The 25,800-nt window shown below is 42.5% G+C and overlaps 1 protein-coding gene across 1 annotated transcript in view; it reads left to right on the plus strand.

Moving 5' to 3' along the window:
* The window catches only part of LOC146577113 (protein NLRC3-like), a 560,242-nt gene that overhangs the window by 437,554 nt on the left and 96,888 nt on the right, over positions 1-25,800 (plus strand). The window contains exon 10 of the mRNA XM_085268103.1: positions 17,567-17,740. Within this exon, the coding sequence (XP_085124229.1) occupies positions 17,567-17,740 (174 nt within the window). The remainder of the gene's footprint in view (positions 1-17,566; positions 17,741-25,800) is intronic.

The raw sequence follows: 25,800 nt of genomic DNA on the forward strand, positions 1-25,800 counted from the left end.
TAGAATCATCAAATAAAGCCCCACTAACCACTAGAACTAACTAACTAGCACTGGACACTTGCATATTAGAGATTTCTACCACCATAGGAGGCGAGATATCATCCTTGAACCAGAGCATCCAGCCCTCAATTTCGGACATAAAAAGCGACGTGGCCAGGCATGATAACACTTTGACTGAACTGCAGGACTGTGCCTCGAACCACTCTGACACCATCGCCACTCTCCAGGCCACTGTGGAGCGTTTGTCTGCGGAGGTAAAGAAGTTAGATGAGAGATGTGGAGCTCTTGAGGCACTCCAGGAGGAATAATTTAAGAACTGCAGGAATACCAGAAGGCACAGAGGGACCCAAGATGACTGAGTTGGTTCACACCTGTTGGCGGAGGCGCTATCTCTCGAGGAGAAGCCACTCATCGATCGAGCACATAGAGCGAATCGCCAGCGTCCCAAACAAAGTCATCTTCCTCGGCCCATCATCTTGAGATTGCACTACTACCACATTGGTGAGGAAATTCTGCTGAAAGCTGCAGAGAACAAGAACCTGATGTATAAGGGTTTTTAAAATAAACATCCTCCCAGATTTCCCTCCCTCTGTTGGAAACGCAGAGCCGCATTTGCAAATATGAGAGGAAGACTACGTGGGATGACCGGCGTCAGGTACAGACTGCTATACCCTGCAAAGCTGTTAGTGACCCATGGTGATGTGAGGAAAAGCTTTAGCGATCCCAAAGAGACCGTAGACTACGCGGAGAAGCACCTCTCCCACCCACCTTCAAATGTATTAAAAGCAAGGATATATCTATATGTGTAACGCTGACACAGCACTGTGTTTCTTCTTTTCCCTTTATATTCCATGTAAAGGTGAATATGGAGCGTTTATGGCGATTTTCTGAATCTCGGGCAGATGAACTTCCCTGAAGTGTTTCCAGCTGGGCGTCGAGTGTTTGACCGACGCATGAAACGACACGTTTGTGAGTCTTTGTGAGTATTTATCACACGGCGTGCTGCGGGGAAAAGCCTGTTGTAACATTCATGTTTTAGCCCCTGACGGCTCCTTTTGGCTTTTCATCCCTAAACTCTCTGCATGCTCTTTCATGTGATTCGTTTTATTTTGAAAAGTCTCAATAGGATCTTGAGCTTTATTGTGAAAGGTTTATGTGGAAAATAAAGAAGCGGACGGCGGAGCCACGCGATGGTTTTACCGGCGTTGTTGCTAACGAGCGTCCGTAGTGTGGTTATATTAAATATAAGAGAAAGAGAGAACTTTAATACAGACACTACAGTGAGCATCACAACCATGTAACATATTTTACACCATGAAACAAACGATGTTTCATATCATCATCTGATATATATGTTATATGGAACAGGCCCAGCTCAGGCTGCCTGTGATGCAGCACAGCGCCACCCTGTGGTCATCACTGCACTGGTGACACTACAAACAACAAGTACACAGGATGGACGGTGGCCCTGAGAGCTCACACACACTGCTGCTTCTAAAACACCATGAAACAGGAAAATGCTGTGAAAGCACAAAATAATCACAGTTCAAAGAGACAACAGTGACAGAAACAGAGGCTTCACTGGTGCTGAGGGAGAAATCCCAGAGAAGCTTCCTTCCTGCCAGTATACGAGCCCACCAACAGAGACAGGACCAGTTCATCCTCCATCACTTACTGTGGCTCACGTTGCTCTTCTGTTGCTTTGCATCACAGACGCGTCTTTACTGGCTTCTTCTTCTAATTGCACTTAGAAACATGTTGTCTTTAACCTGTCACAGCTGCCCAGATGTTGCTGCTGAGAACATGTGGAGCTGATTCATGTAGTCATGTGTCTGTGAACAGCCAATCACAGGAAGACTTTCAGAAGAAACTCAGAGGAACAGCTGAGATGTGCTGAGTGACACAAGAACTGACAACAAATGTTAAAGTTCAAATGGTGGTTTTGTTTGCAGGGACTGTGAGTGGATGGAGATCCTGGTCCTCCTCAGCTGTGAGTTCTTCCTCTGTCATGAGAACCTCAGGGGGAGAACATGTGCTCACTCTCAGCTGCTTTAACAGGAAAGAAGCTCTTTTAGATCAAAGCTGAGAAACTGTTTGTAACAGCGAACTCTGTCACCTTTCTCTCCTCAGCCTGCTGCTGGACAGGCCCATGAAGCTCTGCTGTAAAGGCTTCCATGTCCCAGGCTTCACCTTTACCTGCTGACCAACGGGAGGCGTGGCCAAAACAGCGATGGGGAGTGGAGCAGCAGGTAGCAGAGGTGAGCCTCTTGTATGCAGCCTGTTATCTGTGGGACCAGGGAGCACGTGACACAGATGTTGCTGATTCAACATCTGTGTGACAGCTGGAGCAGCACAGTCTGCAGGAAACATCTGTGCATGTAGGAGACACCAAGGTTTACATGGTGGAAGCAGACGACTGACTCAAGCAGCCTCACATCACAGGCTGCTGGCTACAAGCACATGACCACAGTGACTGGTTTCACTGGTGTCTGTCCCAGTCTGTGGCAGAGATACAGGAAGTCACAGACAGCCTGCACACAGCGTTTCCTCTGGAGTGTGTTTCACACCCTGTTTGTGTTTCTCACTAACATGTTGTAGTTCTTCCTGCACACAGCAGCACTTTGATCATTTCTCCTGCTTTTCTTCCTTTTCTAGCTTTTATACACTGACAGTAACACAAAACTCCAAAGTCATCATTTGAGGAGCTTCTTAAGAGTTTCTGTGAGTTTAGTGAAGTCAGCCTCTCAACAATAAGTGTGTGTGTGTTGATTAGCTAATGTTCAGAGAGGACTGCACTGATGTAGCATCCAGGTGAGCAGCTTATGAGCCAACAGGGGAAATTTAGCTGTATTATTGTTGTTTAAATGTAATAATTTATGATTTCATGTTCCAATATTTCACTTTTCCCAACGTTTTGTTATCATTTGGTCTGAAAACCATGACAAACAGCAGTGTTACAGTTGTTAGCATTAGCTGCTATAGAGCACTCAGTCACTGTATTGGTGTTAGCGACATGAACATATCTGAGCTAACTGTGTGTTCCAGATGTGCAACAAACCCAACTGTCCCTGTGTTTTCCTGCTGTAGACATTATCCCCATGATGCTGACGTCCTCTGGTGGGACGAGCTCACACGTTTATGGATTCAGATGCTAACTGGACCAGACTGGTGTCAACCTTGGTGCTATAGAAGCAAATCAAAGAAGAACCAGTTGAACCTGAGCTGTCTGTAGTGGTGACACCAACACCATGTCACCTGCACATGCTGACCCAGGGTCAGTGTTGAACCTATAAGCTGTGTCCTCACAGTTCAATATGTCCTCACTGCACAGGTCAATGACATCAGAGCTGTAATGTTGTTCCTGTCTCACTAAAACTTCTGGCATAAGGTGACTTTTCTGGGTGATTCCTACTCCAGGGTCACCAGTTTGAATCCCTCTGTTACTGCTGGGAACGTGCTGCTAAAGTGCCCTTGAGCAAGGCCACGTCCAGCTTATGAAGCCAACCCTGGGCTCTGCTTGCTGGCAGTGACAGAGTAGATGAAACAGCTCAGTGGATGCTAACTCACAGCTAACAGTGCTCTGTCATGGATAAGTGAAATAAAGCTGACTGACCCACAGCTGCACACAAACACCTCCAACACCTACAGGTCAGCAGGTCCACTGCTGTCTCTGATGGGCCCAAACTTTGCTTGTTCAGCGTTTGCTGCTGCTGACTTTGAAAATCACACCAAACATGGAATCAAATATATCGACTCAGCTTAGACTACAGAGAAGCTCGGCACTGCTCACAAAACTCAAACACAAAAGGCTTTTTAAAGACAACAATCACTTTGACAGACACACAAACACGACTGAGTACAGAGGAGCTGCTGGTTTGAAGCCACAGAAATGTTCAAATGTTTAAACACACTGCAGCGTTGCAGCCGTGATGCATTTGTGCTGCTAAGGCCACACACATCAGCTGCCTTACATTTTAGTACCAGTTCATCTCTGACCATGGCAGCACAGTCTTTCCAGTACAGTGATGTTGGTGGGGACAGTGGGGACTGATTGTTCATTGGCTGTAAGCCGGTCACATGGACGTTTAACTGGTGCTTTGATTGCTCTGTAGTCTGTTGTGCCTGTGAGCTGCTCCTAAAATGAGACAGATTATAATTGTCACCATTCTGTTAATGACTCTTATTATGTGCGCTCTCCTCCACTGTCACACTAAACACATTAAACCTTTATTTTTGTGTAAAGTCAGGATTTATTGGCTCTTCTTAAAAGCGTCATGAAGTGCAAAACTCAGCAAACATTATACAAAAGTAGATTTAGAAGCTGAACAGAACTGAAAACATTTAAAGTGACAGTCAGCACAAATCCAGCTGACATCTCCATCCAACCCAAGTCTTCATTTAAAGTCATTATAACTGTGACACACGTTTGTTACAGTATTAATCCTGCCTGATGCTGCAGGGCCAACATCATGAAACAGGCTCAGCATTTATTTCCATTATGAAACTTTATCATTAAAAACAAACCATTGTTCTGCAGTCGTCCCAGGACTGTCGGTCAAACGTTCTCTCCACATGTTTAAGGCTGAGCTCACTTTATCGTCTGCCTGAAGGAGGAAAGCAGATGTTACTAAACATCACAATAAAACATATGAAATGGGTGCACATGAGGAACGTCTGCACTGTTAAAGCCATGCAAACATCTTCACACATGAAGCAGCAACACCTCTCAGTTTAGCAGCAGCTGGTAAAAGCCACAGTGATCCTGGAGCCTCCCTGAAGGACTCGTTCATCAGTAACTGTCAGGAGGACGATTAAACCTTCTGCACACGTCCTGTAGTTACACACTCGGGAGGAAAGACGACGTCCTCGCTCTGCAACGTGATCTGTGTTTCATCCAGGACGCTCAAACACAGACTGGTTTCCAAATATTAGACGCACTGGTTCTTCATGCGTTTCTACCTGAGCACTCAGAGTCATTTCTACAACAGGCCTCCTTCACCTGCTGGTGCCTCTGTTTCTGTGTTTGGCTGTTTCCATCAGTGCCTGATGTTTGTGATCTTTGATCTGTTCTGAAGTCTCTCTTTGTAACACAAATGTTGTTTGGCTTCTTTTGCAAACAAGGCAAAAGAACTTTAATGGATTCATTTGCTGATCTTACTTTCTGATGCAAAGCCGTCCTTTCAACGCTTTAGAAAGAAAACCAAACAATGTTTTTAAAACTTTCCCAAAATGTAAAAGCTATTAAAACCATAAACTTCTGCTCCTTGATCATGTGATTCTTCTTCTAGACTGTCTGTAATTGTTATTGCTGATTGTCAATAAAGTTGTTTTTTATAAGTTATGTTGTAAAGGAAGCTTGTGGCGAGGGAGGAGGGGCGACTAAAAGCAGGTTCATATAGTGGGAAAGTCCTCAGGTCATGTGAGGATATTTACTGATGCGTCAACACTGTCAGATAAAAGAACGGCTGCTGCATTTGTTCTCCCACAAATAAGTTTGGTGATGAGTAAAAGAATTACAGATGATGTGGCAGTTTATACTGGGAGCTGGTAGTGATGTTACTGGCTTGAACTGGGTGGAGGACGCACTAATATGGAGGTATGTGGTTTGCTGGGACTCTAGCAGCGTGCTAGTGAGCACAGGTGATATGTCTTCAGACTCTAGGCAACATATTGTTTTTGATATACTTCATTTACTGTATAGAATCAAACACAGAGGGATAGAAGTGGATTTCTTATGGCTCCCTGTGAATATCGGTGTTGATGCAATGAACAGGACGATAAGTTTAAAAAGGTGCAGCAAGAAGAAGTCGTGCAGGTTTGACTATAAAATACAGTGAAAGTGAGGTGAAGAGTATAATGAAGGTAAAGATGAAGGACGAGTGGCAGGCACACTGGGACAGAGACGGGAAAGGCAGATATTATTATACAGAAAACAGTCGTGTAGAAGAAGCTGCAGCAGAGACCAGGATGGAATCTGGAGAGTCAGAGTTGGTCACACAGGCTTGAATAGCACACTTAAAAAGGTAAACATGACACAGGAAGTGTGACTTCTGTGGACCAGAGGAGACGTTTGACGGGTTGTTAGCGTCGTCAGGATGCTGGATGGAAACGCTGTGCCTGATAGGATGATTACAGGCTGGACTTTGTCTTCCTGTTACAGATGGATCCAGGCCCTGGATGACTGCTGGACACACATGACCCACACTAGGCTGCCTTCATCCATCCTTTCCTCCTTCACTGAGACTCAGAGTCAGCATGTATGTATTTATCAGTGATTTGAATCCTTTCATTACAGAGTGAAGTTAAAGTAGACGTGTGAACACACTAATAAACACAAAGGGACACAACTACTACTCCATGATGTAAAGCTGAAGTATTACACAGCTTTATGAACCTCCTGTTATCCTGGTAGACGAGTACAGCAATAAATCTTTTACTTGAACATCTTCTGGCTGCAATAAGCTTTGAAATGTGACCATGAAGTTAGAGACACACTGACTGAAACCCACAGCTGTGACTGTGGATCACATCCACACACAGTGTAGCTGCTGTCTCTGTGTGAGCCTTTGCACTGCTGCTCGCAGCACCGTTATATCACTCAGCGCTCGCTGCTGTTATTGAATCCACTTTTTACTGTCCGTGCAATCAAGCTCCTCTGCAGAGCTAGAAAATATCTTCGAACCAGTTTATGTGTTAGGGGATCCTTTGCAGTTGTGACTGTTGCCTCTGTTTTTGTCCTTTGGTTCCTGGGAGCCTTTTACATTTCCATCAGCAACAAATATCTGAACAGGCTTTATTGTAGGAAATACAGGATTAAATAGTTGTCATTATTTATTAGATGTTGTTAAAGATGATCAGATGCTTGTTTAGTTTAATGCTGTGGCTTCAGTCAGCATCACTGTGCTGTATAGTTTTATTTTTCTGATCCTTCTGTTAAAGTTGCTGAATAAAAGCTGGTTGGTCTGCACCTCACCTCTGCCTCGAGCCTCCTTCTTTAAAGCAGCAGAGGCTCTTCATTCAGGTATCACAGCTCGAGTTGTTCTGCAGGAGACCCAGAGTACTGTCCTTGGTCCATAATGACATTAATCCTCAAAAATAGTTCTGGCATAATAATTGTGCACACAGTGTAAAACTGAAGAAGCTTCTCAGATGAAATGTCTTCAAGAAACTTAAAAAAGTCCAGACACTTTTGTTTCTGAGCTTCTTAATTCAATTCAATTTTATTTATATAAATCACAACAGCAGTCGCCTCAAGGCGCTTTATATTGTACAGTAGATCGCACAATTATAGGTACAGAGAAAAACCCAACAATCATATGACCCCCTATGAGCAGCACTTTGGTGACAGTGGGAAGGAAAAACTCCCTTTTAACAGGAAGAAACCTCCAGCAGAACCAGGCTCAGGGAGGGGCGGGGCCATCTGCTGTGATTGGTTTGGGTGAGAGAAGGAAGACAGGACAAAGACATGCTGTGGAAGAGAGACAGATGAACCGCTGAGTGTTGTCCCGTCGAGGTGGCTCTTCTATGTTGTGCATTTATGGCACCAAACCACAAATGCAAAGGAAGAAAGGGTCGAGGCTGATTGGTGTATGTGCCCATGAGTATGAGTGTACACGGGTGTTTCTCTGTGTTAGTGACAGTCTGACAGAAGGCTGCATCCCTCAGCCTCATGTGGGCTGTGTAGCCCCTTTACAACTGCAGTGAGAGCTCAGACCTGTTTCTGGTGGGTGGTGGACTCCTCCAGGGCTTCCCCTGATTCCCCTTCTGCCACAGAAGACTGTGGCCTCAGAAACTCATATCTGCTTTTTGCAAATGAAGCGAACCTGTTGGCTTCATCAGCAGGGGCGGATCTAGAAGGGTGGCATGGGGTGGCAAGTGCCACCCTAAAATGATCCCTTGCCACCCCAAGTGCCACCCCAGTTTTGCATATGACAGTGTTGTTTATTAAAATAAGTTTAAGAGTTTGAGCGTAGTTACAGTCAGCAGTGAATATAAATGCTAGAACTGGATATATTCCATAGTGTCCCCCCCTCCACATTAACAAATGGTTCAGCCCATAGCAGGACGGCTTTCTTCTTGTTTTCAGTAGCAAGCGATGCTTATGATTGTGCCAGAGCACATTTTGAACAACACCATGGGAATTTTGGATTTTACACAGGTGGGTGGATGTTACACTGTGGAAATGAAGGAAGGTGAGTGCTATTTTAAATGGTTGTAGAAAATGAAAAAACAGCAGGTGTATTGGCTGCATTTTTAGATAAATAGTTGTATCTGTTTACAAAATGTACAATTTATATTTGCATTTCAAGTTATAAACATTTACCCAACACGTCTGTGGTTTTTTTACAGTAAAAAATACTGCTAGGATTTTAGGTTCTTTGTGTGATTTCAGATCAGTAATAGTTACATTAATAGTAATAGTAATACTAATGCAGTATGTCAGTGAAAAAACAACTAAATTCAGTTGAGCTGAAAAGATACCAAACAAAGCAAGAGGAGGAAAAAATAAAATGAAACAATCTGAGGGTGAAATACAAACGTAAACTCAAAGGAGTCACAAATGTCCGGTTGTGTTTCAGACCTCAGAGGGTGAATCCAACAAATCATGAAAAATGAGGTTTACATGTTTGTTCATGACAGTGCAGATTTCTGACATTTTGTGTCATTTAAGCTGTAACAATGTGACAGTTTTCTAACAAAAACAGTGAAACTTAAGTTAGACTTGTGTTTGTAAATGAAGCGCCCCATGTTGTGTAGCTTTCTGGAGTTTATACTTATTGGGCTACATATGTATTTAATATACAGGCTGTACAGTACATAACATCAAAACTCACATGTTTCATGTAACTAAAGTGTGTAATCATGTGGGTACAGACAATAATTAAGTTATAGACTATATTTATATGAAAAACGTGCATACTTACTGCATTTGAATCATTTTAACCACATGTAACCACCTGCATATGTGTTTGGGGGGAAAAGGCTTTGATTTTGCCACCCTAAGAAAATTTCTCTAGAGCCGCCCCTGACCATTTCACAGGATTTGCATTTAAAGATGCAACAAGACTAAAATGGTTAGGGTCAGGAGGTCAAAGGTCAGAGCTCCTGTGGGTCTGAGGGCGGCCTCACGCTGGAGAAGGATGAAGGAGTCTGACCTGAGCCAGTGTTTGACATGAACACATCAGCACTGCTGTCAGTGAGCCTAACGACAGCCGTTAGCATCATTTCAGTGTTTCAGTCATAAAAACACTTCCTGTCTCTGTGGTGGTTACAGTGACATCATGCAGTTTGTGCTTTGACCTCCAGAGGGCGACAAATCAGCACAGACAGAGAGCTCCATTCAAACTTTGCTGCCATCAGGAATAATTCTTCAAATATAATCATCAGTGTTTGAGCAGTTATGATATCAGGGACAATCTAGACATGTGTGACAATACTGAACATGTCACATGACACACCTCAAACATCATGTGATCCACTCTCAGTCTGCACTTTCATTCATGACTTCAACAGGTTGAAATGAGCTTTGAAGAAACATTCAGTGAAATAAATCTTTCATGGATTCATGTGAGCAGCAGATGAACTTTGTACCAACAACATCTTCAATAACAGAGTCTGAATGAAGCTCAGGTGTTGATGCTGCTCACTGATTGGACGCTTGCTTTCAGCTCTGCTCTCAGTCTTTACTGCACAGGTGAAGGTAGAAAGTGTGACTGGATCTATAGACTGGAAACAGAGAAACATGCTGAACATTTGAAGCTTTGCAGCAGAAATGTTCATGTTACAAATACAGCAGAGCTGATCTGGGATCAGTGTGTTCACACCTGCAGCTACAACAAGGTTTCATGTCTCCACACGTCAGCATGTGAACTTTACTCTGACTCAGTCTGAGCAGTCAGACGGCATATTTTTAAAGTTAACACATCAGCACACACAGAGCTGAGCCCCTCCCACCTGTGCTGAGTTTCAGGTGGAGCCCCGCCTCCTTCCAGGAAGCAGCTCACCTGTGTGTCCGTGTTTAGTGTCCAGGTGTGGAGTGGAGCTTGTTGTTGGTGTGTGAAGAAACTGTAAGTTTGCTTTGTTTCCTCCTTTAACAGTTTGTCTTTAGGAACTTTACTGTTTGTTCAGCTCGTGTTTGATTTCTTCACACAACAAACTGTGTGTGTTTGTATTTCCGGTCTCTCCATTAAAGTCAGTGTGTAATGTTTCCTGGCTAACATCAGCTGTGTGCAGCTTAGTTCAGCACAAATCTGCCGCTCCATAGTTCACGGTAACGGACTCACAGCTGGACCAACGAGGCCGAGTGTGTCCGCCACTCTGAGCTACGTTCGTGTTTGTGTACTTGTAGTTTGTACTTTGAGTTCACTCAGAGCCCACAGAGGACGCAGCGTACGTGATGACGTCACAGCCCTTTACCTCCTTTACTGTCACTGTGATTAATGTTTACACAGGAGACACCTGCAGAGCTCTGACGCTGAGCTAGCACACAGCATGCTAACGCTAAGCTAACGCTAAGCTAACGCTAAGCTAACGCTAAGCTAGCCAAGAACCCAGAGTGAGGTTAAAGCTGAGTAAACACTGACCCCAGACCAGCACCGTGATAAAGTGAGCTGCTGCTGCTGAACTTGAACAGGTAACAAAGTGATGAGCAGTCAGGCTGCAGGTTTCTACCTGTTCATGTTTCTACAGTAGAATCACTTTGAAGTGTCTTTGTGCTGTTTCATCTTTGATTTGTGTTCATAAACACTCAGAGAAACATCACGTGACCTCATCAGGATCTGTGTTGGTGTGTGGGGCTGTACCTCAGCTTTATGTTGTTACATGCTCATTTGTTCATTTTACACAGTAACATCAAAGTAATGTTATGAGGAGTAATGAAGTAACGTACTCCATTACTTTTAATCAAAGTGTTCTGTGTAATATGTGTAATAATGACTGTTTTGAGTAATGACCAACACTGATCACAACAAAGAGGAAATGCCTCCAACATGCACAAACATTTGAGCCACAACATGCAGTTAATGTGCACAAATGTCTTTGATATGCTGCTCAGTGATGGTGGTGACTGTCAGAGCAGAGCTACTGAGAATCAATAAGTAATATCAATGATGGGATCAGAATCACTAAATTCTTCTCATCCCTGTCAGTATCATACATGTGCTGTATAATGTGATAAATGTAGAGGTGCTGGCTGTTCTCTCACTCTGCTGTTTAGCTGTAAAGGACGCCTCCCTGCCTTTGTCTCATTCATGACCTTTAATAGTCTCTTCTAACATGCAGAGATCTGTATGATCTGTTTCATAGAGTCTAACCAGCCTGTACAGGTAACAACAACAGTCACTGCATCACTGACACACAAACGTCATCTCTGTCAATAACAACATTCATACATGGAATAAAAACACATCAGTGGATCATTGCTGGAGCTGATGTTTGTGCTCCTGGTGCAAAGGCTCTCAGTTTCCTCCTTGAAATAACATCAGTGGTGGGTCAGCGACATGCTTTCTTTCCCTCTCAGGTTTAAATATCTGGGACTCTCCACCGTTTGGTTTTAGAGCTGAAGAAGCTTCTCAGATGAAACGTCTTCCAGAAACTTAAAGACGTCTCTTTTCTCTCCAAGCTCCTTAGATCACATGACCTGGATGACTGAACCTACAGACATATTGACCTGGTTTCATGGTCACATGACAGGTCAGAGGTCAGCGACTGTAACTCAGTTCCTCCTGTTAATGTGAACTCACTGAGTGTTTGTGGTTTACCTCTCAGACTGACTGAAGATGATGATGGAGGAAGAGGAGGACAGAGCAGAGTCTGCAGGGTCCAGCTGTCCGTCTGTGAGGAGTGACCGGTCCAAAGATTATTATCCAGACTTCAGTGGTGAACCTGGAGCAACGAGGTCAGAGAGCTGAACTCACTGAGTAACAGAAATAATTCTGCACTGACATTATAATCAGTGTTGACTCTGGTTGATTGTCTGACTGTGTTTGTGAGCTGAAAGGAAATGAAAATGAGTTTGTAACAAAAATCAGTTTTGTCCAGTTTTCCTGTAAAAAGCTGAACTCTAATCTAAGAGGATGTTACTGACAGGAAACAGCTGCATTATCTGCAGTCTGTGTGATCACAGCTGCTTCAATCATGTTTGTGTCTGCAGAGGTCAGAGGTCACAGTCTGCAGGGTCCAGCTGTCCGTCTGTGAGGAGTGACTGGTCCAAAGGTGGAAATCCAAACTTCAGTGGTGAACCTGGAGCAACGAGGTCAGAGAGCTGTGATGACTCCTTTACATGTTTGTGTTTCCTGGATAAATATGACCTGAAACATCCTCAGATTGTTACAAAGATTCATTAAAAAGAAAACAATGAAAGAGAAAAGATCCAAATGTTCGACTTGGTCATTTGCTGTTTGAGGACAGTGATGCTCATATCTGTGGGGAAAGTGTGACCTGAGTGGGTTCATGTTTGTCTTTAAAGAACAGAGCTGCTCTGATTCTCTTTGTGTCTGATCTGTTAAACAGTCTGAGAGGTCACACAGAGACCCAGCAGCTAAAGCCTGGATCATACTGGCTGCTGTTACTCCATCAGGACAACACTGAACCACAGTGGTGTGGATGTAGTGGATAAATCCCACCATACTGATGCTCAGAGTTAACCACAGGGAACAAAACCAGATGTTACCTTCAGATTGTGACCTTTGGAGTGGACGATGCAGATTTCAATAGAGAATAAATGTTGTTGTTTTTCAGCTGTGAAGAAAGAATCTAATTTTCTGAACTTAAGAATTTATGATGCTGGAAACAACATGGAGACTATAACACAACATTTCCACTGTGTTCATAGAATGAATGTAAAACTGTCAGACATTCATTAAATATGCAAAATGTCTACAGAAGCATCAGAGGGTCAGACGTGAAGCACTCAGTGATTTTGATCAAATGACTCATCAGTTATTGATCTGTACTACACTGATCTACCACGTTAGTAAAGCTGGTGTTCTGGTGGTGGAGGGAGACTCGGATCATGTTCTGGTTTTGGAGCAGTGATCTGCTGATGGTTCAGTTTGATGAGCTTCTTCAAAATCATCCCTGACATCACCACTGAAAGGACGTCCATGAAAACAGACTGAAAATTACTGATATGTTCACAATCTGAGAGTTTAAAACTTGACAGACTTGATTCAGATGAAGTTATTTGAGCAGAAACTCCTGGATCTTTATCCTGTGTTGATCTAATCCTTCATGGTTCCTCCACAGAGTGGACCAGCAGAGCTCAGAGGTTCCCAGTGGTCAGTCTGCCCAGCAGCATCAAACACAGCTGGACTCCATATTTATGGTCTGTACATGTACAACAACTACTGTTACATCTGTTCTGTTCACAGTCATCTCCATGCTGCTCTTTGTAGACCAGTGGATCGTCAGTGTGTCCAACATGGATCTGATGTTTGGCTCCATGATTTCAGTCTGATTGGCTCATTCATAAATATTCTGTTCCAGCTGCTGGAGGACAACATCATCACTTTTGTGAAGAACGAGCTGAAGAAGATCCAGAAGGCTCTGAATCCAAATAAGCCCCAGTGCTTGGAGTTTCAGAGGGAGGATGATGAGCAGAGGAGAAACAGCAGAGAGGCATTTGTGAAGATCACAGTGGACTTCCTGAGGAGAATGAAGCAGGAGGAGCTGGCTGACCGTCTGCAGAGACGTAAGAGGATTTATCTAAAGATTTAAGCTGCTGGATAAATGAGAGACTTGTGACACCAGTGTGTTCAGTCATTTCTCAGTGGGTCAGAAATTGTCATCAGCATTTTGTAAAATATGATTGTTAAAGTTGTATTTTTATTATTATTATTCAGAACTTCCAGCTGCTGTTTGTCATCCTAACCTTAAGTCTAAGCTGAAGGAGAAGTTCCAGTGTGTGTTTGAGGGCATCGCTAAAGCAGGAAACCCAACCCTCCTGAATCAGATCTACACAGAGCTCTACATCACAGAGGGAGGGACTGCAGAGGTCAATGATGAACATGAGGTCAGACAGATTGAAACAGCATCCAGGAAACCAGACAGACCAGAAACAACCATCAGACAAGAAGACATCTTTAAAGCCTCACCTGGAAGAGATGAACCAATCAGAACAGTGCTGACAAAGGGAGTGGCTGGCATTGGGAAAACAGTCTTAACACAGAAATACAGCCTGGACTGGGCTGAAGACAAAGCCAACCAGGACATCCAGTTCATATTTCCATTCACTTTCAGAGAGCTGAATGTGCTGAAAGAGGAAAAGTTCAGCTTGGTGGGACTTGTTCATCGCTTCTTTACTGAAACCAAAGAAGCAGGAATCTGCAGCTTTGAAGACTTCCAGGTTGTGTTCATCTTTGATGGTCTGGATGAGTGTCGACTTCCTCTGGACTTCCACAAAACTACAATCCTAACTGACCCTAGAAAGTCCACCTCAGTGGATGTGCTGCTGATAAACCTCATCAGGGGGAAACTGCTTCCCTCTGCTCGCCTCTGGATAACCACACGACCTGCAGCAGCCAATCAGATCCCTCCTGACTGTGTTGGCATGGTGACAGAGGTCAGAGGGTTCACTGACCCACAGAAGGAGGAGTACTTCAGGAAGAGATTCAAAGATGAGGAGCAGGCCAGCAGGATCATCTCCCACATCAAGACATCACGAAGCCTCCACATCATGTGTCACATCCCAGTCTTCTGCTGGATCACTGCTACAGTTCTGGAGGATGTGCTGGAAACCAGAGAGGGAGGACAGCTGCCCAAGACCCTGACTGAGATGTACATCCACTTCCTGGTGGTTCAGGCCAAAGTGAAGAAGGTCAAGTATGATGGAGGAGCTGAGACAGATGCACACTGGAGTCCAGAGAGCAGGAAGATGATGGAGTCTCTGGGAAAACTGGCTTTTGATCAGCTGCAGAAAGGAAACCTGATCTTCTATGAATCAGACCTGACAGAGTGTGGCATCGATATCACAGCAGCCTCAGTGTACTCAGGAGTGTTCACACAGATCTTTAAAGAGGAGAGAGGACTGTACCAGGACAAGGTGTTCTGCTTCATCCATCTGAGTGTTCAGGAGTTTCTGGCTGCTCTTCATGTCCATCTGACCTTCATCAACTCTGGACTCAATCTGCTGGAAGAACAACAAACAACATCCAAGCGGTCTAGTGTTTTTAGAAAAAAAGAGTCTCTCCACCAGAGTGCTGTGAACAAGGCCTTACAGAGTCCAAATGGACACCTGGACTTGTTCCTCCGCTTCCTCCTGGGTCTTTCCCTGCAGACCAATCAGACTCTCCTACGAGCCCTGATGACACAGACAGGAAGTAGCTCACTGACCAATCAGGAAACAGTCCAGTACATCAAGGAGAAGCTCAGTAAGAATCTGTCTGCAGAGAAAAGCATCAATCTGATCCACTGTCTGAATGAACTGAATGATCGTTCTCTAGTGGAGGAGATCCAACAATACAGGACTTCAGGAAGTCTCTCCACAGGTAAACTGTCTCCTGCTCAGTGCTCAGCTCTGACCTTCATCTTACTGTCATCAGAAGAAGATCTGGATAAGTTTGACTTCAAGAAATACTCTGCTTCAGAGGAGGCTCTTCTGAGAATGCTGCCAGTGGTCAAAGCCTCCAACAAAGCTCTGTGAGTAAACATGTTGTCATCACTTCATTGTTAAAATCATGGGAAATAAATCAGAAATGCTGAGTTCAAAGAGCACTGTAACATTTTTTTAAAATAGTAAATTAAATGATCATCAGTCACTCGGTAAATATATGGTAGTTTTAATGTTTCACTCCAGCATTTCTAAAACACACTTTGTTCTGTAACTCTTATCAAAGGACAATCCAGACCCAGCCTATAAGAACATGAGCTCTGATGCTTCAGCCCCTCTGACAGGTTTATTATCCTCAGCTTGTTCATTTGTCTCCAACTCCAGGAGTTTGGTTGTTTTATTCTAAAGCACAAACTTCACCTGCCAGACTTCACCTACATCTTTTTCTGATGTTCATAATTTAAGTTCAAGTTTGTATCTCACTTTCAGTGCACACCCTCCCTTTTTAAATATAAATCTCTGCTGTGCTGTCATGTTTTCATCCTGTATGGAGGGAGAAACTCGGTCTTCATTACTGAAATTGCCTCTAAGGTCGTGTTTCTTGTCAGTAACCATATGTAACTGTAAGGCTTCCATAACCAGTGTTATCACAGAATTACAGTGGGTTCACTCTGGGTCCTCTACAGTTTCCTCCCACTGTCCACAGACATGCAGTTAGGTTACCTGGTGATCTAAACTTCATGCAGGTGTGAGTGAGAGTGGTTGTCTGTCCCTCTGTGGGCTTAGTGGAAGAGACTGGATGGATCTCTGCTTTGTCTTTGATATATGCTGACAGCAAACATTCTCCATGAAGTCTGCATTTCAGCTCATTTCCTTTATACGCACCTTTAACAGGAAGAGTTTTATACAGCTAGTGTTTAAAATCCAGTGTTATTCACAATACACAGGTAATGAGCATGATTATTGAATTACTAAAATTTTCTAAAATAATTGTTTTAGTTAATATTGTATGACAGTGTACACAGAATTATTAGCTCAGTAGGCAGAGTGGTCGCCCCATGATCATAAGGTCAGGGGTCGAATCCACCGAATAGCTACCTTGTGGTACCCCTGAGCAAGGTACCATCAAGGTACCAATCATGTGCACTGGACTGGTAGCACTCATAGTCTCATAGGTTTAAATAAATTTAAAAAAAAAAGGGTTCAACATATAAACAAATTTAATTTGATCACATATATTCTTTGTTTTTTTTGTTGTGGTTTTTTCCCTTTCTCTCTCAGACTGAGCAGCTGTAACGTCTCAGAGGAAGGCTGTGAAAATTTGTTGTCAGTGGTCAGCTCCCAGTCCTGTAGTCTGAGAGAGCTGGACCTGAGTACCAACAGCCTGAAGGCTTCAGCAGTAAAGCTTCTGTCTGCTGCAGTGGAGAGTCCACATGCCAAACTGAATGTTCTGAGGTCAGATCAATTTGTATTATGTTTAGTTCTGTTTGTTTATGTGTTTGATGTTTGTTTTTGTTTATGTCTTTATCCAGTTATCCTTGTTTCATAGCATTTTTATTCATTTCAAAGTTAAACAGAAGTTTTACTAACCTGCTCAGCACAAGACAATAAGCTATTGCACCCTGATTACACTTTAACAACAATCTTTATTCATGTTTTTATCTTCAGACTTAACATCTGTGAACTCTCAGAGGAAAACTGTGAAGCTCTGTCCTCAGTTCTCAGCTCGCAGTCCTCTAGTCTGACAGAGCTGGACCTGAGTATCAGAAAGCTGCAGGATTCAGGAGTGAAGCTTCTGTCTGCTGGACTACAACGTTTAAACTGTAAACTGAATACTCTGAGGTCAGATCAGGGAACAGTTTGTTTTTAGAATTCTTAATTAAAGTTCATCCATATGATGTTGTATCTTAGTATGTTTATGTTTCCTTTAAAAAATAGAAAGTCAACATTTAATGTTTTGAAATGTATTAACAAACTCTACATGAGTACTTGTTTTATAGATTGTCTTTTATTTTTCAGACTGAGTGGCTGTAACCTGTCAGAGAGAAGCTGTGAAGCTCTGTCCTCAGTCCTCAGCTCCCAGTCCTCCAGTCTGAGAGAGCTGGACCTGAGTAACTCTGACCTGCAGGATTCAGGAGTGAAGCTTCTGTCCGCTGGACTAAAGAGTTCACAGTGTGCAGTGGAAACTCTCAGGTCAGGATTCAAACTTTTCCACAGATGATCATTTGAAATGTGAATTATATTATTGTATAAACAGGTAACTTTTACAGCTGTCAAGTGAACTTTTATTTACATTTGAGTGGATAATTGGACTCTGAATTACTAAAAGTTGTTATAGTCATGTCTTTGTTTATTTAAAAAAATACTTCATGTACTGCCTAATTTAAAGATTTAGGCTCCTTTGGGCCCATAATATATATATATTTGATTTCTTTGTGAATGAAATTAGGAGGATATTGGCGACTGCTGATTGGCTCGCTGTTTGTTTTTTATTCACAGTACTTAATTTTAAAGGCTGATTTCTCAAAATGAGATGTTTATCTTTTCTTCTACAACACGTGGAGCCACCAAATCTTCTTGCTTGATTTATTCATTACAGTTTGATTTAAAGAATATTAGACTCGTAACATAATAAATACATTTATTTCACTTCTTCTTGAGAGAAAGAAAGGGATGACTGGGTGAGCTCCAGTGGTTCATCCCAGCAGAGAGAGCGGCACACTGGGCTGCAAATGATCACAGTAGTAATGGCCATAGTTTGATAAAACAGGCAGTCTTACCCTGTAGAAAATAATAATAATAATAATAAACTTTATTTATAAAGCACACTTAAAAACCAAGGGTATGCCAAGGTGCTTAACAAGTAAAATAGAGTATAGGAGGAGGATAATAGAAATAGGACCAAAGCAAGTACTAAATATGCAAGCAGATAACTGTCACTAATACATAGGAAGGCAACAGGTACAGAGCAAACAAGAATTTAAATGAGCATAGAAGTGCATGATATAAAATCATAAAAGAAATATTAACTAGAGGGAAAGGCAAGATTGAATAAGTGGGTTTTTAATCGTGATTTGAACAGTGCAATGGAATCAGATGCGCGGAGGTCGAGAGGAAGGGTATTCCACAGTACCGGGGCAGCCAGAGCAAACGCACGGTCACCCCGGGACTTCAGTCGAGATCTGGGTTGGGTCAGAAGTAGTTGAGTGGCAGATCTGAGTGTTCTAGCAGGAGTATGTGGTTTGAGAAGTTCACTAAGATAACTTGGCGCTAATTTATTAATAGTTTTGAAAGTAAGGAGTAATATTTTAAATTGAATACGGTACTTTATGGGCAGCCAATGCAGGCTAGCTAGGACAGGGGTAATATGGCAAAATTTCCTGGTACCAGTCAAAAGGCGGGCTGCTGCATTTTGGACTGTTTGCAGTTTAAGAAGAAGAGAAGAGGGAAGACCATAGTACAAGGAGTTACAATAATCCAACCTGGAGGTCACAAAAGCGTGAATAAGCTTCTCCAGGTCCTCATGCGGAATATAATGCCTAGCCTTAGAGATAAGGCGCAGTTGGTGGAAGCTAGATCTCACTACAGCAGACACTTGCTTATCAAGTTTGAGCGAGCTATCCAGCAGTACACCCAAGTTACTGACATAGTCACAAGAAAAACTAGCAAAGGAACCCAGGGCAGCACAGAGTTGGGCACGAGGGATTTTACTGTTGAACACCACAATCTCAGTCTTCTTATCATTTAAAACAAGGGAATTACTCAGGAACCATTCTTTGACCTCCCGCATGCATTCTTGAAAGTAGTGCAGGGACACAGCAAGGTCGTCAGTAAGTTCAAAATAGATCTGTATGTCATCGGCATAACAGTGGAAGGCGATATTGTATTTTTCAAAGATTGTGCCTAGAGGGAGCAAATACAATGAGAAGAGAATAGGGCCTAAAACTGATCCTTGAGGCACACCACAACAGACCGGAGCGGAGGAAGAGGAGAAGGTGCCTAAGTGAACTGATAAGGATCTATCAGCGAGGTATGATTTAAACCAGTCGAGGGCAGTGCCTCTAATACCCACAGTGTGCTCAAGTCTTAGTAATAAAATGTTATGGTCTACCATATCAAAGGCCGAAGAGAGGTCCAGTAAAACTAGGACCATAGAGCGTCCAGTATCAGTGATTACAAGAATATCATTAAGAACTCTAACCAACGCTGTTTCAGTGCTATGCAATGGCTTAAAGGCAGATTGAAATTTCTCAGCAATATTGTTCGTGTCCAAGTACGCCTGGAGTTGGGAGAGAACTAGTCTCTCCAGGATCTTGGACAAGAACGAAAGCTTAGAGATCGGTCTATAGTTTGAAAGGTCATAACAGTCAGAATTTCTTTTTTTAAGAATCGGGTGGACTACAGCATGCTTAAAGGACAAAGGAACACAGCCTGAGAGCAAGGAAAATACAGGGTTCTGGTGCCGATGTGGGGGAGGGGACTCGCCCGGTACTAACTACATACTACTAACTACCTCATTCAGATGTCTTCCGTACTAACCTTGATAACAAGTAACTGCAGTAGCCTTATAGGTCAAATCAGTTTCACCTGTTAAAGTTAGCTCCACTATTAATTAGGGGTGGGGGAAAAAATCGATACTGTGTAGTATCGTGATATTTTGTTTGCTAATAATATATCGATACAGGGACAGCAGAAATCGATATTTTGTTACAAACTATTTTTTCTCTGAAGTCAACATGCTCTGGAGTCAGAGCATGTTGACTTCAGAGCATGTTGATCCTTTTTCTGAGCAACAATCCTGACATTCCTTCACTGTCCAAATGTGTTTAACTTTTTTTTTGGCAGCAATAAACATGACAGTTTACTTATTTTAATTTAAGACATGTTTAATTTTAATTAAGTTTGAAACTTTTTTATTTAATGTAAAATTATATATTTTTTAAAATTTACTTTCAAATTCTTCAGTTGCTGAAGGGGCTGCATAGTTTTCATAAATTGCATAGTTCAGAATAGCTATAATTGTACCAGATGGTTGCATTCAGTTAAGTTGGACTAGACTGTAATACAAACCGTTCAGTTTGTCAACAATAAAACTGACTGAAATGAGAGAAAGACTGAGTGTGAGACTTTGATATTAGATAAAATGAATATTGATAAAGTTTACCTTTATGTGCAGAATTTAAATATCGCAAAATATTTTAAAAAATCGCAATAATATCGTATCGTGCGTTAAGTATTGTGATAATATCGTATCGCGAGTTGTATGGTGATTCCCACCTCTACTATTAATGGTGTCACTTGTTATTTCTGGGATGAGTTTAGTAGCCTGAACAGCTGCTTAAAGGAAAGTAATTAAATAATAAAAATAACCTAAGTCCGGGGGAACCTGCAAGAGCTGTTTGCACAAAGAATAATGCTCAGACTTTGAGGTTTTATCGTTTTACACAAGGTTTAAAAATGAATGTCCACAATTGAATTGCAGAAATTGTTATTGAGCTAATACTGATGTAGTTGTTATCTTTGGTAAGGAGAGGTTGGAGGAAGGATGAGCACAGTCAGGCCTAAAGATGCTCTTAATAATAATAATGGATTGCATTTATATAGCGCTTTTCGAGACCCTCAAAGACCCTTTACAATCCCACTACAGGGAGTGCAGAATTATTAGGCAAGTTGTATTTTTGAGGAATAATTTTATTATTGAACAACAACCATGTTCTCAATGAACCCAAAAAACTCATTAATATCAAAGCTGAATGTTTTTGGAAGTAGTTTTTTAGTTTGTTTTTAGTTTTAGCTATTTTAGGGGGATATCTGTGTGTGCAGGTGACTATTACTGTGCAGAATTATTAGGCAACTTAACACAAAACAAATATATACCCATTTCATTTATTTATTTTTACCAGTGACACCAATATAACATCTCCACATTCACAAATATACATTTCTGACATTCAAAAACAAAACAAAAACAAATCAGCGACCAATATAGCCACCTTTCTTTGCAAGGACACTCAAAAGCCTGCCATCCATGGATTCTGTCAGTGTTTTGATCTGTTCACCATCAACATTGCGTGCAGCAGCAACCACAGCCTCCCAGACACTGTTCAGAGAGGTGTACTGTTTTCCCTCCTTGTAAATCTCGCATTTGATGATGGACCACAGGTTCTCAATGGGGTTCAGATCAGGTGAACAAGGAGGCCATGTCATTAGTTTTTCTTCTTTTATACCCTTTCTTGGCAGCCACGCTGTGGAGTACTTGGACGCGTGTGATGGAGCATTGTCCTGCATGAAAATCATGTTTTTCTTGAAGGATGCAGACTTCTTCCTGTACCACTGCTTGAAGAAGGTGTCTTCCAGAAACTGGCAGTAGGACTGGGAGTTGAGCTTGACTCCATCCTCAACCCGAAAAGGCCCCACAAGCTCATCTTTGATGATACCAGCCCAAACCAGTACTCCACCTCCACCTTGCTGGCGTCTGAGTGGGACTGGAGCTCTCTGCCCTTTACCAATCCAGCCACGGGCCCATCCATCTGGCCCATCAAGACTCACTCTCATTTCATCAGTCCATAAAACCTTAGAAAAACCAGTCTTGAGATATTTCTTGGCCCAGTCTTGACGTTTCAGCTTGTGTGTCTTGTTCAGTGGTGGTCGTCTTTCAGCCTTTCTTACCTTGGCCATGTCTCCGAGTATTGCACACCTTGTGCTTTTGGGCACTCCAGTGATGTTGCAGCTCTGAAATATGGCCAAACTGGTGGCAAGTGGCATCTTGGCAGCTGCACGCTTGACTTTTCTCAGTTCATGGGCAGTTATTTTGCGCCTTGGTTTTTCCACACGCTTCTTGCGACCCTGTTGACTATTTTGAATGAAACGCTTGATTGTTCGATGATCACGCTTCAGAAGCGTTGCAATTTTGAGACTGCTGCATCCCTCTGCAAGGTATCTCACTATTTTTGACTTTTCTGAGCCTGTCAAGTCCTTCTTTTGACCCATTTTGCCAAAGGAAAGGACATTGCCTAATAATTATGCACACCTGATATAGGGTGTTGATGTCATTAGACCACACCCCTTCTCATTACAGAGATGCACATCACCTAATATGCTTAATTGGTAGTAGGCTTTTGAGCATATACAGCTTGGAGTAAGACAACATGCATGAAGAGGATGATGTGGACAAAATACTCATTTGCTTAATAATTCTGCACTCCCTGTATTCATTCACTCTCACATTCACACACTGGTGGAGGTAAGCTACAGTTGTAGTGGTAGGTTAGGTTTTGCCCAAGGACAAAATGACCAAGACAGAGAGAGCTGGCTCATCAGACAGACAAGCTCATCTTGTAACCTACTGGTTCGCTGGTCAGCACACCAGCTGACTAGCGAACCGGCTAACTAGCACACTGGCTAACTAGCACACCAGCTAACTAGCACACCGGCTAAATAGCAAATCAGCTAACTAGCAGACCAGCTAACGGCAGCCACAAGCTGAAGGACGATTAAATGTAGTGGAGATATCAGAGATGACACTGGTGTGTCCGATTCACTCTTTAGCACTCTGGTCACTCCGGTGTGTCAGCCAGAACACCACTGAAGGCCAAATGATCCCAGCATGTGGAATAAAGAGCTTAAGGTTTGGTTTGAGACACTTTATTCTTTCACTGATTGATTCTTGCGGCTGTGATCATGTGTGTGGTTTCTTACAAAAAGGAAGTACACAATACAAATACATGACAAATAAGATGAATAGATAAGTTACATATCCAGTTATATGTACGTACATCAGTATAGCTAATATAGCCATATATAAGGACAAAGATCACAGTACTATAATGCAGTAATGTTAAACACAAAGGTGTATATCTACATAAATCTGTCCTATCAGTGATCAGGGTACTGTAGTATACTTCCACTACATAAACTATAGAAACTAAACGACATTAGTGTGACTTTAAGTTACCATCAGTACAGACGAACTGATGGTAGTTGTACAAAATAAAGGCATTGCAATTATTGTGAAGGGCTTCCGGTTAAACTAAGATCAGCTGATTACCTCATAACAAATTGTTTGCTATAGAACGCAGCTCCCACTCTTCATTAATATCATGTACTGTAACTCCCAAGTAACCATGGTTACCCAGCCACGCCCAGTAGTCTCCAGAGAGACCAACAGCTGGTGCACGTTGTAACGCCGTGGCTTTCATAGTCTCTCCTTTTTCTACAGCTCATGTGTTCTTCTTGTGATGGTGCGTCTTGAGGGAGGCTCATACATGCCATCATTTGTTGATCCTAAGAACGTTCCTCAGACCGACTTCTTCAACAACACTAATCAGCCTGCAGTTTGTAGCTACTCACTTCACTGTGGTGTTTGTTAGCTTGTCTTTCTTTGGTTTATCTTGACTCCTCCCACAAGCTGATCCTACGTAGTCTGCCCAAGCCTCCCACCTCTGTTTGTTTGGGTGGTTTGTTTGCTGCCATCAACAGCGTGTAATGCATTTAAGTGATACTTCAGACATGAAGTACTGCGACAATAAAAAACTCAACTTTGCTTAAAAATAACTTTAGTTGTATCAACACTGCCCTCTGGAATAATTAGACTTTGGTGACAAACTGATGTGATCTCCATGTTTCCTTTGTTGGACTGTGGGCGAGTGTCAGAACTGAATGTACTGAGTAACATGTGGAGTTTAAATATGTGTCAGTTCCAGTTTTAGAGCTCTAAAGTGCAGCTATCATGTTAGGAATATGTTAGGAATAGACAGGAACACTGAGCACACTGAGGTCAAATCTTTATTTATCCAGTTCATCTGTAGGCTGAGCTCAGTCCATCCATTTAGTGAAATGATGTTTAAAGGTCTCCTTGTTCTGTGAGCGTGCACAGATCCTGAAGCAGAAAGCCTGGGTTAACAGAGAAATGATCATCACTGTGATGATGCTCATCATCTCTGACTGGGATTTGAGGTTTTGTCAAAGCAGCAAAGAAAGCCTGGCTATGTTGGACTGGGTGTGGCAGCAGCTCCCAGTTTGAGTTCAGGAGACAGACACCCTCTCTACTTTGACGATCAGCTTCAAACTTTCCTTTTTGATAAAACTTATAGTTAGAGCTGGATCAGGTGACCCTGAACCATCACTTAGTTATGCTGCTATAGAGATGGATAACAGATGGATTGTTGTTTTGTGTGTCTGCAGTCTGTCAGGCTGTCTGATCACAGAGGAAGGCTGTACTTCTCTGGCCTCAGCTCTGACCTCCAACCCCTCCCATCTGAGAGAGCTGGACCTGAGCTACAATCATCCAGGTCTCTCAGGAATGAAGCTTCTGTCGGCTGGACTGAAGGATCCAGGCTGGAGACTGGACACTCTCAGGTATGGAGAGAATGTCTGATATAGGAGGAAGAGCTGGAATCATTTCCTGTGTCTTTCACTCACTTCCTGTTTGTTTCCTGCAGATGAGACATGAACAATCACACATGCAGGAATATTTTCAGGGACAGACACACTAGTCTAGCTGGATAGTACATGGATATTTATGTAGGGGGTCTTCAAGGAGTCTGTTTGCAGGAACATTAATGATAACTGATAAGTCATGTTGAGAGTTTCATTAAAAGTAGACTTACAGTTAGGTAATATTTGGACAGAGACAACATTTTGTAACTTTAGATACAAGTATCAGCCATGTGTGTGTTTCCCATGCTGTATGTCCACAGTCACAGTGACAGTCAGTGACACTGACAGAAGGATGAAACAAGGCTGTGAATCATTTCAGTCTGTGTGTGTGACAAAGAGGCAGACAGGAGCAGCTAACATTTGGAAATGGAAGCTTACTGGAAACACTACATTCACGGCTGAATTCACAATAGATTTGTTCTCAAGTGCACATTTAGCAGCTAATGCTAATACTGTTTTCCCTTTGCTTTCTACAGCAGCTATTGCTAAGTAGGCCACTTTGCTCCGCTAAGGATTTGTGTGACCATGATGGAGACTCTGATAAGCTAATGCTGCTAAGCTAATGCTGTTTATGGGCCCTGTTAGAATCAATATTTCATTCTCATTCTGTTGTTTGAGAACAATATTAACGTTTCACATCATTATAACACAAGAGAAAAGGGTATTGGCATTAGCTACTAGTGCTTATTCACCTCAAATTACCTTTAGCTGCTAATGGCAGCCTACTTAGCATTAACTCCTCACTAATATAATGCTAATTTACATCAAATTAGCATTAACTGCTCATATTGTTATAAGGAAAGAGAAAACGGTAT

Source organism: Mchenga conophoros, linkage group LG3, assembly GCF_057382185.1.
Source record: "Mchenga conophoros isolate Kocher_MC1m ecotype Shallow Benthic linkage group LG3, M_conophoros_male_GT1.1, whole genome shotgun sequence".
Lineage (NCBI taxonomy): Eukaryota > Metazoa > Chordata > Actinopteri > Cichliformes > Cichlidae > Mchenga > Mchenga conophoros.